Below are 14,873 nucleotides of genomic sequence, written 5' to 3'. Positions count from 1 at the left end.
CCCCCTCACACATTATTCTGAACCAGATTCCTCTGTCAGTTTTCTTCCACATGTCAGTCTGTGAGCTGCCCTCAGAATCTTTTTAATTTGAATAGCTAGCAAACTGGTTCTATTTTGGTTCAAGTAGAGCACGTGCTTTTAAAAGCTTTTAACAGGTTCAGTGTCGCCTGAAGTTTCCCCATTGCCTAACAAAGCTAGAAAAAGGTATGTGTTCATTAAAATGGATTCAGTGCTTTAAGCAATTGGAAGTTAGGTTTGATTCAACTGTCATTACTTGTTCTAAACACTGTGCTGCTTGAGGAACACTGGAGGGGAATAATTGTTCTAATAACATTTGGTATTGGTATTCTTCCTTTTGGAATGAGTACCTGTCAGTATTTTAACTAAACTTGCTACAATCTCTTTATGAAAAGGACAGCTGAACAAAGTGAGAATCAGTCACTTCCTTGCTTCTTCCCTTGGGTGAAGTGTTGGCTTAATTGAGTGTTTCCACTTTTGTTTTCCTTAGTGTGTTGTTGGAGGGTGCAATGCTAGTTTTGCTTCCCAGAGCGGGTTGGCTCGCCATGTGCCAACACACTTCAGCCAGCAGAATTCTTCAAAAGTTACCAGTCAGCCAAAGGCAAAAGAAGAATCTCCATCTAAAGCTGGAATGAACAAAAGAAGGAAATTAAAGAACAAACGGAGGCGCTCTTTACGTAAGCACATGCAATTTTATACAGCTCTTCATAACCTTTAAAACTGCCTCTTGCGTTTGCTTTCTCATTTGTATTTATTTATTTATTAAATTTATATCCCATCGTTCTCCTCCTACTCTCAGTCTTCTCCCCACAACAACAAACCTGTGCAGTAAGCTGGGCTGAGAGTCTGACTGGCCCAGAGTCACCCAGTTGGTTCCATGGCTGAGTGGGGACTAGAACCCAGATCGCCTGAGTCCCAGTCTCATTACATTACACTGCCGTAACCATTACACCACGCTGGCTCTCATTTTGGTTAATGGCTCTTTGCCATCCCTGACAAATGCCCTTGTTTACAACATGGCTTGAAGATGGCTTTGTGAGGAACTCCCAAGGATATGGAGATGCTTGTACCAGAATAGTACTAGAGTATATAGGGGGCTGCTTAATTATAGATATGGAGCTCAGAATTTCTGCAGGGAGCTTTGGCTATTGGATGATACAGAAATATAATTAAACACTATTTGAGGATACCAGGCAAAGGACGGTTTCTTCTCTCAACAGAATAAAGTGATAATTATAATCATATTGCATGTATATCTGAAGCTTAATCCAGACAAGATGGAGGTCCTGTTGGTGGGTGGTTCGGGCTTCGGGGTAGGTGACTTGGACCTTGTCCTGAATGGGGTTGCACTCCCTCTAAAGGACAGGGTCTGCAGCTTGGGAGTGTTCCTCGACCCAGAGCTGTCTTTGGAAGCTCAAGTGACTGCGGTGGCGAGGAGCGCTTTCCTTCAGCTTCGGCTTATCCATCAGCTGCGTCCCTACCTGGAGAACGATTGACTGGCGACAGTGACACAGGCATTGCTTACTTCCCGATTGGACTTCTGTAATGCGCTCTACGTGGTGCTGCCCTTGAAGATGGTCCGGATACTTCAGATGGTGCAAAATAGAGCTTGCCAGGTTGCTGACAGGGATTGGGCATTATTCTTATATGACCCCAGTCCTCTACCAGCTTCACTGGCTCCCCATCGAAGTCTGGGCCCAATTCAAGGTGCTGGTTATCACCTATAAAGCCCTTAACAGCTTGGGACCTAGATATCTAAAGGAACACCTGCATCCATATTTGCCCTCCCGCCCCTTGAGATTGGTGGCAGAGGCCCTTCTCCAGGAACCCTCCGTGAAAGATATTAGGAGGGCGAGTACCCGGAGGAGGGCGTTCTGTGTGGTAGCGCCTCACTTACGGAATGTGCTCCCCAGAGAGGTCTGCCTGGCGCTGTTGTTATTTGTTTTTCGGCGCCAGGCCAAGACCTTTTTATTTAAACAATATTTTAATAATTGTTGATTTTATTTATTGGTTTTAAATTATTGAGCCAGGATTTTCCAGATTTTATATGTATGTATTTGTATACGTATTTATTTATGATGTTGGAAGCCGTCCCAAGGCTTTTGCGAATGGGACAGCATGCAAACATTCCAAATAAAATAAAATATAAATAAATAAATAAATATCCTATCTTTCTTTTGAATGAATCCCAAGGCAGCTCAGAGTTCTCATCCTCCGTTTTATCCTCACAATCCTGTGAGGTAGGTTAGGCTGAGAGTCAGCAATTAGCCCACTGTTACCCAGCCAGTTTCATGGCTAAGTGGGACTAGAACCCAGATCTCTGAAGTCCCAACCCAGGACTCTTTAACAGCTACAGCACGAAGGACAATGCAACTTATTATGGCTATCATCTTAATAAGCAGCTATGGGGGCATTATTGGCTGAAGGATGGAATAGGAATCCTTACAATGAATAAATGATTCTGGAATTACCTGTGTATGCTAAAGGGAATCCAAGACCCTTATGAGTACTGGTCCAGAAGCTACTTGTATAGAGAATTTGATGATTTGGATCATAACCATCTTCAGCTAAGCTTGATTTACATTTTTAACAAACCCATATTGTAGGCTAAATTTATGGATTGTGTTTTTGCAGTATCCAGATGTAGCATTGTGACTTGTAGATAGTTTGTCATCAGCTTGTTCTTGATGTGGAATAGTCACAAGATAAGGAAAGGCTGTTCTGATTTTGGGCAGCTTTTAAAATAGGTTTGGTTTATGTCAATAAAAGAGGCAAAAGTGAAATCTTGGAGGAGAGATGAATTCCTCAGGCAGAATTTTGAGAACAGACTCTCAGGCATTGTGGAACATGCTGCAGTCTCACTACCCTGCTACTGACAGGTTTCTGGTCTCACTTTAAACTACTTGGACTGAGATACTTTTTAGTTGAGATACCTCAATGTTTTACAGACACCTTGAGCAATTGAATGGTGCCAGAGCATTCTTTACAAATGAACACATGGCTAATTGTAATGCCACTGACTGAGCTAACCCCATCATAGTTGGCAGACATTTGTAAGGCTTTAGGACAGGAGTGGGCAACTTATGGTCCTTCACACATTTTGGTCTGCAATTCTCAGCAGGCCTTGCCAGCACAGCCAGTGGTGAGGAATCATGGGAGCTTTAATGCACAATACCTGCACTGGAAGTCTTTAAGAAGTTTGATGTGTGAAGACCTTTGAAGGGCTGATGCAGTTTACACTGCAGGATGCACAACTCCTCTCGAGATTGAGAATGAGCCACAAGACTGCACTCTTCCATTGGTGGGTGGTGTTACTGATGTGACATTTGGACTAACAAGAAATATTATGGAGAATTTCTTTCTGAAGTGGGTGGGGAACCAGGGGAATCTGATGCTAGTAAGGATTTAATTCTATGCCCCCCCCCCCCAAGTCTCTAAATTAGATCAAGTTTGTGTCTGTACTCTTGGCTGGTATGGAATACCTCTTGGTCCATGATAAGGCATTGATGTGTTGTTTGCTCAATCCTTTCTTTACTTAAAGAAACAAATAAGGAAAGCAAACTTGAATGAATAGAGAGAAAAGATCTCTAATCTTTATTGAGCATCCTAGCATTAACTGCACTATTTGGGGTGATAATTTGAAGATGCTTTTACAGAAATTAGAATCTCTCTTCTGCATATCTATGTTAATAACCTAAATTAGAGCTTGATACTGCACTTCTTGGGGACATGGACTTGTAGCATTCTGCTCGTTTTGTCCACACTTCTGTATTTGCTATCGCGCAATTCTTACAGCCCTGATGAAAACCTTGTATTCTGGTTATGCAGTATTTTTTTGGTTTATTGAGTGTAATTATAAGCTTTACTGAAAGAATTTTAATCCAATATTTATGAACAACTTAAGTTGTTGATTAGCTGGATCCTCACACACAAAGTACTGCCTTCTTTTGCAGTTGCTACTATTCTTATTTGATTGCTTAGATGAGCATAAATTCAAGCTATGCGGTGGCCTCTTGAATAGACCAGAACTCAGCAGATCCTTCTTGGCTTTCCTGGCTCTGTGCCTGCCCCTGGGTGCAGCTGTTCCTGAATTCTCTGTAATGTTGTGGATATAGGGAGCTGAATCACAGCAGGGAATTTGAAGGGATTTAGCCGGACTGCCACGTGCAAGCAGGCAAGCTTTTCCTCTTCCACAGAATATCTCTTGATCCAAGCCAGTGTCTTCAGACAAATTGCCAGGCTTTGAGCTGGCTCACATGTGTGCATTCATCATTCCTTTCCTTTTCTTTCCATGTGATAACTTCGGATATCTGACTCAGCCATCACATGATGCAACACAGGATTTCCCTGTCTTTCAACATCAACTTTAATACAGTAGATCTCATTGGATGGAGTTTCTCTCTGCCCTAAGTCCATCTCATGCAGTGTATTCTGTGGGAATCTGGCAGGAAGCAGGTTCAAGGGGTGTCCTGCTTCCTCACACATGATCTGTGGGCTTTGCATACATTGTGCAAAGAATCGCATGCTTTGCATAAAGAAGTCATTCGTGTTCTTGAGTGTTCGTGGACTTGATCTTGGCTCAGCTTGCTGCCCTGCCAGGGCTGAGAGTAGAAAAGTCCAACAAGTAAAGGAAAGCAAGATTCTGGCCTGATTCTTTGCATCCCTACCTTGGAGACAGGCCTTTTGACCAGGGAGGAGACAGGCTCTGCTAGTTTATGTGCTCAGATAACTGGAAGCAGCCACCTCAGTGTCCTTTGTGGTGGCAGCGGTAGCAAGGTGACCTTTGGTCCCACACTTCTTTTGCCTTGTGCAAGATGTGTGGAAGGTTATGAATAGCCTCAGTAGAGGTGCCCGAAGCAGACCCTGTATGGACCATGAGAAATGCTTCAGAAAACGAAGGGTTGCTATTGTATGTAGTCCACAGTTTTTAGCGAATCTTGTCTTGCACTCAGCTGAACCATTTGGTTTCCTTCTGTTTTGTCTTGTACAATATGTATGTACCAAAAACTGATGCGCATTAAAGTAAATATCCAAACGGATTTTTATTAGTCCTTCATTGCTATTTCATTTACTGCTGTTTGCCAGAGGAAGGAAGTTTCCATAGCTATAGAACAGGGGTGGTTAGACATGCTCAGTGGAACAACCACATTTGGTGAAAGTCAGGTGTTTGAAAGCCGCAAGGCACAAACAAATATTTATTTATTTAGACAAACAGACACTACTACAATTATCAGGCCATTTACTGCTCTTAGAGGTCTTGTGAGTCTCCATCTTGGCTGTGAGTCCTTGAAAATCCAGCTGTCAAGGCTATATATGGATTAGCTCTGTTAGGTGCTTTCTAGCTCAGCTGCTGGTTGAGCCTTGATTGGTTGAGGTTCAGAGTTGAAGGTTTAAGGCACATGATTGAAGCACCACAAATGGTTATCACAGCAGGAGACTCACGCCTCATTCCCTGCTTTTGTTGGTGCTGGGCTTTTTCAGACTGAACTCAAAAGAGCCGCATGCTGCTTGTAAGCCTTGGTTTGGCCACACCTGTTATAGATCAAGGCCACGTTTGGAAGAACTGTATAATTTGTTCTGGCCCCAAAGGGACATTTGGATTTGCCTTTTGCCTTGCTCTCTAGCTATAATCCACATCTTAGGTACATGATCTAGGATTTAAAATTATAGATTTGTATTCATAATATGTTCAGTGCTTTGCGGCCACAATAAATATTGCCTTTATTTCTGTTTCAGTAATCTAGTCTAGCCCAAAGCCACTGTACTCATTGTGCTCAAATTGAAGTTGCATTAGGCTTCATTTTAATTCAGAGCCCATTACTTAATCACCATTTGTAATTGTTGGCAAGCTATTTTTTTTTTTAAATGAAGTTTGTCCCTGTATTTCTGATCAGTTTCATCATATCTGTTTTTAATTACTTGGCATTGATTAGTTGCATATTTATGCTATATAAATGAGCAGCATGATTCTGTGAAGAAAGTGGATCTCCTGCTCTTCACAAATTCTTCAGCTGCAGTACATGAGGTAACAAAGAAGGTGGTACCTAAGGTTTTGAATATCCTTTAAAATAAAATAAGAGGGAGCTTGAATCAAGTTACAGTTTTGGAAGTTTTATACTAGCAGCTGGATTCAGAAACTTGATCCCTCATTTGCTTCCTTTAGAGGTACAATAAGCAGTCAACCACAGAAGATGGATTTTTAGCGTGTGTTGTGAGTGAAAGAGCTGTATCAAGATAAATCAATTTTTAAGTTTTTTTTTTTCTTGGTGTAGATACCTTCATAACTGATTGAATAAACAGTCACAGGAACATTTGCTCCTGCAAAAAGTGTTTGCTCAGTTGTACTGCTCTCAGATTCTCTGTTACCAATACGCTAAGACTCAATTTGGGGCTTGCAGTTTTGCAGTGACCTTAATTGGGAGGTCTAAGATGGCTATTTTCTTCCCTCCCTCCAAGCCAGAAATGTAAACCACTTGTTGAAGCAAATCATTGTTTGCACGCCACTGAAAATAAAACCATGGGGGGTTGCAAATCATGGTTTGGAAAATGGTTTGAGATGGGCAGAAAAGCCGTCCGTTAAATAGAATCGTGGTAGCAAATTTAAAAGCATCAGTGTGCCTCGGTGCAGTTTTTGTCTCTTGATAGTATTTTCGATTTCTAGCAAACTAGTACAGAGTGAATGAAGAGTGTCATAGATGAGAGTGGCATCGTTCAGCAAGCTCCTCACATACTCTGAGGGTACCTCATCTTGGTACTGAACTTCATTTCTGCACACTTGCATATTTTCTAGTTCAGAGGCTTACAATGAGTTTAGCCTATTTATATCAGGCAGTGATATAGCACTGACATTGGTTTTTGTTTTGTTTTGTTTTTGCATATGCCCAGTAAGTACTTTCAAATTGTTGATAATGGAACTTGATGTTTACACAGCTTGGAGTAAATGTTGCATTTAATATATTGTGTCAATTAGAGTTCATTTAAATGCCATCCTAAACTGAGGTATTATTTTTAGTTGCTTCTTTCTAAGCTGTATACTTTATATTTCCCCAAATTGCTCTAAAGTGGAACATAAATATGTGATCAAGAACCAGATAGAAGCAAATTTTACTGATTTGAATAGATTGCTAACTAAAGGTTTTGCAGACCTACTTCAACTAAAGTTATAAGTTTAAGTTAACAAATTAAATGTTAAGTGGAGAATAACCAGCAAGTTTGAATTTTATGTTCATTTCTTTTTACTATGTGTGTACATATATTCGATTATATAGAAAATTTAGTTCACAATATACAGTTTTTGTAATTGGTTCAGTCCTCTTAAAGCAATCACAATTGCTTTTTGGTAACCCTGCTGATTTTCTTACTATTTTAAATAACAAGTTGACAGAAATAAGACTTGTTTCTAAGTTTGTGCTTTGGGCAACAAGAGTAAGGAAATGTTATGTAAATAAAAAAATTTATTGATTGTATTTCTTACTTTCCTGTGTTGATTTGCTTTAAGTGAAATTCAGTATTATTGGTTGATTTATTTATTTCATTTCTGTTCAGCCCTACAGCCAAAGCTCTCTGGACAGTTTATGCTGATGTTGTAAGCTAGTCAATAAATTTTTGTGCTTTTTAAAAAACCTGGGCTGATCAGTTGATAGGGCTGCACTGAATGTAAATGATCAGCATGTTGCCTAATATGGAAAAAAAAAGCACAGTGCTTTAGTCTACTTCTATTTCAGTATAATTTTAAAAGGCAGCCATTATATTACATTCATTCTAATAACAAAATGACTATAATAACCTACAGGCAAAACTTTATATATAAACAAAAGCCTTTGGATTTTTAAACTATTATTGCCTTTATATAAATGTACTGGCATTGAAGAAGTGATGCTATCTAAGTAGACTTGATTATTGCTTTCTACAGTTTACTTGTGTCCTTTTATCTGGATGGCATTAGCCAAGTTAAACATTGACAAAACGATCAAAGATAAGAATAAATTGAATAGAATTACACCTACAAGAAGCTTGCTGCTCTTAAAAGCATATGCATTGAAGGAAAATCCTTCAGCCAGTTTCAGGAGTCTGTCCAAAGCGAATCCAAAGTGGTTTTTATCACTTTAGATTGTAAAATCTTCTGGCTAAAACCAGAGTTGCCTGGATGTTCAAATGCTTAACATATCTCTTACGTAAGTGTTGAATCCTTTTTTCCCTTTTTAGCAAGACCACATGACTTCTTTGATGCACAAACTCTGGATGCTATTCGACATCGCGCCATCTGTTTCAATCTCTCTGCTCATATAGAAAGTTTAGGAAAAGGCCACAGTGTTGTGTTCCACAGTACTGTAAGTATTTTTCCTTCTTCATATGCTTGTATTTTAATCGAATGACCATAGTTTTAAACTGCATTTCTGCTTACATATTTTCATACATGTATGACAGTGACAAGTCTCATGACAATATTGTTAAAAATAATTATACATTTACATTCCGTATAGCCTGGAGTGCCTGATCCTACTTAATCTTGGAAGCTAAGCAGGGTTGGGTCTCGATGAGTGACTTAAATGTTATGAACTGCCCAGAAAGCTTTGGCTACGGGTTGTAATGTATAGAAATGTAATGTAATAGCAAGAATACAGTAATAGTGGTAAACACATTTTTGCCCCACAACTTCTCCCTTTAGGAAGGACAGAAGCTTAGCACATTGGTTCCCCTCCCAACTGGGATGACAAATGGTACTCTAAGGAGATGCTCACTGTTATCTCTAATCAGAGGTAACTGCAGAGGTTCCTCTTCCTTCCCGGTAAGAAGTAGTAGGACTCTTGGGGAGGGACTTTATTCAAGGCCCTGCAGGTCAGATGGGCCAACCTGGCAGGCCAGAATTGCCTGTGCGCCACAGGTTCCCCATTCCGACACTACTGAAATAATGCCAATGTTCTTAAATATTAGAGGGTGAACAGGAATTAGTATAATCTTATGTCATGTGTAATGCAATTTTTGAGGGGGTTACCTAACTTGGGCTACATTTTGAGGTCCCTGCTTTAGACAGTGGGGTATGTGTCGAACATTCCCTCCTCTGTTACCAGATTTTCTCTAAGCATGGAACCTGTTTATTTGTGCTTCCAACATATTCTTTAACAAGTGAGGGCGAAGGAGGTTCACTTGCTCCCTGCCCCATGTGTTGCATTCCAGTGGCCCAGTCCCACAGCCCTCCTTGCTTCAAGGGTGAAATTCATCAGCAAAGAACTGGATATACTTTTTCAGGCTTTTCTATGCAGTTTGGAACTCTGGTTTTCTGTACACACAAGTATATCGTAGGATCTTGCTATGGTTGTTCAGCCTCAATGCATGGAAGGCTGTGGCGACATGTTGTTTGGAACATGATGAAGAGGGCCAGGCCGACAAACATATTCTAGCTCTCCCGTCTCAGGAGGGGCGAGCGCGAATCAGGCAAACCATTGGCAGTGTGAAACTTCTTGCAAATCTAGCTCATGGCAGAGTTTCAGATCACAACTTAAAGGTTAGTGTAAACCTAACCTTAGTTTGCCAGCCTTGGACATCATGGAATGATAGATCATTCTTGAAATAGACAAAAGTCTTCAGAAGAGCGGAATGCAATTTATGAACCAAGTTGTATAAATTCAAGCATTCTTGCAGATGTCCCAGTCTGAATTTAGGAACATAAGTATGCCAGCAATGCTATTATTTAGCAGTATTATTTGCTGGCTGGAGCTAAGCTATATATATGCAAGAGCAGGGGAAGCAGTGCTGCCTGCTCTCATGGGATTTCTGCTTTTATTTCTGCTGCTCTCCAGAAGAGGTCAGTAGAATTCCATTTATTTATACCTGAGATATTTTCCTGGCTGAAGCAGGCTTTCTGGATGTTTTAACTGTGGTGCACAGGAGAATTGCAGTCCTTCAAGGTCATTGCTTTCCCTTTACTTTGCATAGCTATAGTTACTTTGTCCATGAACCGGCTGTTTATGGCGTTTCCCTGCAATTTAAAATTTCATAGTCTGATTATTGGATAGTTTAAAAATCATTAAATAAAATAATTGCTTTTCATACTTGTGAAACATCTTGTGGTGTAAAAGTTACTGAAACACTTTACAAATGTAGAAATTTACATCCTAGATTATGCTAGTTCAAAGAATAACTTAACAATGTAGTCAGCATCCCATTACCCTTAGCAAGTGGGGTTTGATAGCAGCTTTTGGTATATTTAAACAGGCCAACCACAGACCTCTGGGATGTGCAGAAGAAGAACAAGGCAGTAATGAAACACCAGCCTGGCTTTATGTATATTATTTAGTTATGAGCACACTAATGAGGTTTAGAAGATAGATTCAGGACACTATCATACAAATATTTAAACAGAAAAAGTGCCCTGGGCCAGCATGTATCTTCTAAAGCTCATTAATGCACTCATAACTAAATAATACCCAGAAAGCTGGGCTTCATTAAATATATATAATTGTTTAAAGAGGTGTTAGCCCAAATACTTGATCCCCTCTGACTATTTTAGTATTTAACAGAACACAGCCCAGTTCCATCAGGTCAAGTGACAGGGATTACTTCTGGTCACGGATTCTTCAAGAAACACTGTCCATAAACTTGAGTCTGCTGGACAAACACCTGCCTCATCAGGACTGTTGGGCTGTATGCCATCCATTTAGCGTGGTCTACTGCCATTTTTGGTGCTCGCAATATTTCCTTCCCTGATCACCCTTTTCTTCGTTTACTCACCCAAGTTGCTCCTCTCTCTGTACGCAAGATGATTACTGCTCTGGCCATTCTGAAGCTCTCAAGATGAGTAAGAATCAAGAGAGGCTCTGTTTCTCAGCAGCACAGTAGTCATAGCAATTATTTTTGTTTGAAAACTTGAAAATATTTAAAAGGTAACAATAGCACACGCTTCTTTAATTTTATTAAGTGAGGGGAAAGGAAGTATTGGACACTAATTGCAGACTAGCTCTAGGAGCGGTGCATTAGAGTTTATTGGTCACTGGAAGGGACTTAGCCTAATTGTTGATCCTTCTTTATGACTTTTAGCCCTATCCTTCCCACCCCTTTTCCTGCGCCATTCTGTTTTCCCTGCATCTCACAGCAGTGGGATTGCAAATAGTATTCCAAGAAACAGTATTTCAGGAGGCTCTGGATACAGCATTGTACAAAATGAGTACAAATAAGCCTGCAGATGTGTGCGTGTTCGTCCAAGCTGTGTATTACTGCAGTGCTCAGTTCATTTTATCTTAAGAAACAACTTAAGGATAAACATCTATTTTTGCATTTCTTGAATAGGTTGAGAGAGAGTAACTGTTAACCTTCTACTCTGTCTTAGCCTTCCTCAATGTGATGCCCTCCAGGTGCGTTGGACTACAACTCCTAATCTCCCCTGCCAACATGGCCAGTAGTGTATGAGCTATAACAGGGTAGTCAGAGCGCGTTTGGAGGACTATCCAATTGCACAAGGTGCTTCTTATCTTATCTATCTGAGTCTTCGTTCATCTTGGAAAAGCAGATTGTGCTTGAATTAAATAGTAGTCACAAAGGAAACATGCATGGCAATGCATTCATATCTTTATTAGAATTCAGTCTTTATTTGGCCACTTGTTTTAAGACTGGGCAATTAAATGAAGAACATTACAGAATTTTTTCAAGAAACTATTGTTATGGTTGTTTGTTAGGTAATAGCAAAGAGGAAAGAGGATTCTGGGAAAATTAAGCTACTGCTTCACTGGACACCAGAGGATATGTGAGTATATACAGTTTCCGCAATATGCCATTTGTGCATTCAGGATGCCTGCTGTGCCTTATATGCAACTGACAAGGAACTTAAGCAAATATATCCCATATTCCTGTTGGCTCTTTTATAACTGTACCAGGCTACTGCCTTTATATTAATTAGTTTGCAAAATGATTTTTGAGCATAATAAAAATGTATGGTGACATGACTTCAATGAGCAAGTGGTAAAACTGGTAGTTGGGATGGCAGTGTGCGCATTTTCGGAAGTCAGCTCTACACTTGCAAGTTATCTCAAGTACCGCTGCTGCTGGAATTACATGCATCTTTCCCATAATGTCTAGTTATCACATTAGGCTGTGACAGTGTCGCGCTGGTTGCCTACTTAGTAATACTTCCCTTGTTGGTATTTTTTGAAAGAATCAGAGTATGATTTATTTTGCAAATTATTTTGAAGTCTGGGAGTTAAAATGCATACTCATAATTGAATCCATGTATTTGCATAGGACCAGAGTTTCATTAGAAAATGACTATAATTCTGAGAATGGCCCTTTGGTCAGGAATATCATAACCTCTTGGCAGTGCAACTTCAACTGTGAAGATTTGGTTTTCAGATGGCATTCAGCAAAGCTGCTTTTTCCATATGAGATTACAGTGTCAAAAAAGGTTGACCATTTTTAATACTTTATTTTATTCATAGTCTTCCTGATGTGTGGGTAAATGAAAGTGAGAGACATCAATTAAAAACCCAAGTAGTTCATTTATCAAAACTACCAAAAGATACTGCCTTGCTTCTGGATCCAAACATATACAGGTAATTTTCCAGTTTTTAAATGTTCTCTTCTCTTTGACCTTAAGCCTCGCTTAACTTTTTGAAGCTGACCCCAAAACTGCAGGTAGCCAAAGTTGTTAGCCATCTTAAGTATTACCATACCCTCCCCTTAATTTTATTTCTGGATAGTGAGTACCATTTGATGTATCATTGTACCCTCTTCCAATGGCAGCATCCAGAAATTAAGTTTTGAGGTCTGAGGTCATTTAACATTTCTTGAACTAGTGACTGAGAAACAGGGAATGTGTGTATTTACCAAGTGTATTTTACTTTTTTGTGCTTGGTGTACAGAAAGTCTAGTAAAGGAGGTACATACACTGGAACCCTGAAAGATCACTTCTGTTAAGATCACATACTGGTTTGTATACCAATTTTTGTATACCAATTTTTAAATCCAAATTTTATCTTTTTTATATATATACAATATATAATACTTGGCCTGTAATACCATGTAGTATTACTTTAAAACCTGCATTCAGGACAATTTTTAACACAAAAATATAGGGAGGGGGGCAGGACTTGCTGTAATTCAGCTCTGAGCATCTCTTAGCGCTTGAGACTTGAGTTCTGTAATCACTTTCTCAGATTTGATTCTTTTTCCCTGTATTAATGCTATAAGTGCCCATAACTATATCTTCTATGCATTTGTTCCAAAGGTAATCTGAAAAGCTTTAAAAGAAAAGTGTTGTATAAATATATGATGAAGCATGTACAAGAACAAAACAAACTTTGTCCTGCCACAGGAACACTCGGCGTTCTTATTCCAAAGTTGCTCTAGTGAGTTGCGCATTGGGAGGGGCAGTAGCTCAATCCCACCAAATGTGGTTTTGGAAGCTGAAGCTCTCAGATTCATTCCTTGCATAGGTCCAGGTAAAAGAATCCAGGTAGCAGGGAAGGGAAGAATCTGGGCCAGGAAATGTTCAGCCCCGCTGCCACTTGAAGAAAGCATGGCCTAGACTGCCTAGAGGCAGATGGACTGCCAGCTAGTGCTGTGTTTAGTGCTTTGTGGTGGAGCAGGGACTAGAACCCAGATCTCCTGGATCTCAGTCCAGCCCTAACACCGCACTGGCTCTCGGGGTCCTGCTCACTGTTACATCAGAAAGAGGCTAGACACACTGATGAGGCACATCTGTATCTAAAGAATTGAACTCTAACGTGCCCGAACTGCACATTTCTGCTTAGAATCATATGGACCAAGAAAGTGATCTTGGGGTTGTGGTGAGCAGCCTGAGGAAAATGTCGACCCAGCGTGCTGCTCCTATGAAAAAAGCAAATTTCATGTTGCGTGTAATTAGAAGCTGAGTTGAAGATAAAACTGCTCATATCGTACTGTCCCTATTCCAGTATCTGGTGCACCTGCACTTGGAATACTGTTTACGATGCTAGTCACTGCAGAAGAAGAAAGCTAAAATGAACAAGGGGATGAAGTGATTCCCTGAAGAGGGAAGGTTACAACAGCTGAGCTTGTTCAGCTGAGAAGAAAGAAAGCTGAGTAAGGAGAGAGACAATAGAGGTGTACAGAATTAAGTATAGTGGATGAGAGCTTTTTCTCCGGTGCTTGTAATTCAAGAATCCAAGTGTGGTCCACATGGCAATATCTGCTCTTTTTTCTGCTTCCAGATTCTGTCTTTTCCCCAGATATGCTCATTGACTGCAGGCCCAGGTGTGCCCTCAAACTGCACAGTAGAAGCATTTCTGTGTCTATCAGTCAAATTCGCAACATACTGAAGAGCATAATTATGAAATTTACCAATGCATGCTAAATATCCTTGGACTTTTTTGAGCAGCCGTCAGTGCAATGTTTCTGTTTTCTTCCTAGAACAATGCCACAGAAGAGGTTGAAGAGGTAAAAATCAGCTCAGCAGGGGTCCCGCGTCTGCCGTCATGTTCACTGACCATGGAATTGAAATTGCACATTAGCGAAGCCCTTCCACTTCATCCTCATACCTCCATGATGCCCCGTGCCCACTGCTGCCAGCCTCAGATGATGTTTATGCCTGGCATAACCATTCTGTGAATGAAGTCGATGCATCTGTGGAATATGTTATATATAATATAATAACTTTCATGGAATGGTACAACAGGGGTTGGAGCAAGTACTCTTCCAGAAAGCTAGAGGTGCTCTCAAAGGCATTGCATGCTTGCTGCTTTCCTTTTAATTATTTTTTTAGCTTGTATCAGATGGAGTGGCAGTTGCTATAAAATGCCACGTGCAGCTTTCCCCCCTCCCCTCCCCTCCCAAACGGTCCAGCAAGCATGCAATGCCTTTGAGAGCACCTCTAGCTTTCTGGAAGA

The 14,873-nt window shown here is 40.3% G+C and overlaps 1 protein-coding gene across 2 annotated transcripts in view; it reads left to right on the top strand.

Annotated features, from left to right (window-relative positions):
- Positions 1-14,816, top strand: part of AEBP2 (AE binding protein 2) — a 35,848-nt gene extending 21,032 nt beyond the window's left edge. The window contains exons 4-9 of one of the 2 annotated variants that reach the window (XM_044452143.1): positions 509-695; positions 8,224-8,348; positions 11,691-11,758; positions 12,447-12,560; positions 12,870-12,936; positions 14,398-14,816. In XM_044452143.1, coding sequence (XP_044308078.1) covers positions 509-695; positions 8,224-8,348; positions 11,691-11,758; positions 12,447-12,560; positions 12,870-12,924 — 549 coding nt within the window. In that variant the 3' untranslated portion in view covers positions 12,925-12,936; positions 14,398-14,816. The remainder of the gene's footprint in view (positions 1-508; positions 696-8,223; positions 8,349-11,690; positions 11,759-12,446; positions 12,561-12,869; positions 12,937-14,397) is intronic. The other variant, XM_044452142.1, reaches the window with a different exon arrangement.
- Positions 14,817-14,873: the final 57 nt, after the last annotated feature.

Source organism: Varanus komodoensis, unplaced genomic scaffold (genome assembly GCF_004798865.1).
Source record: "Varanus komodoensis strain SLA01 unplaced genomic scaffold, ASM479886v1 scaffold70, whole genome shotgun sequence".
NCBI lineage: Eukaryota > Metazoa > Chordata > Lepidosauria > Squamata > Varanidae > Varanus > Varanus komodoensis.
This window is presented reverse-complemented; position numbering and strand designations above follow the sequence as displayed.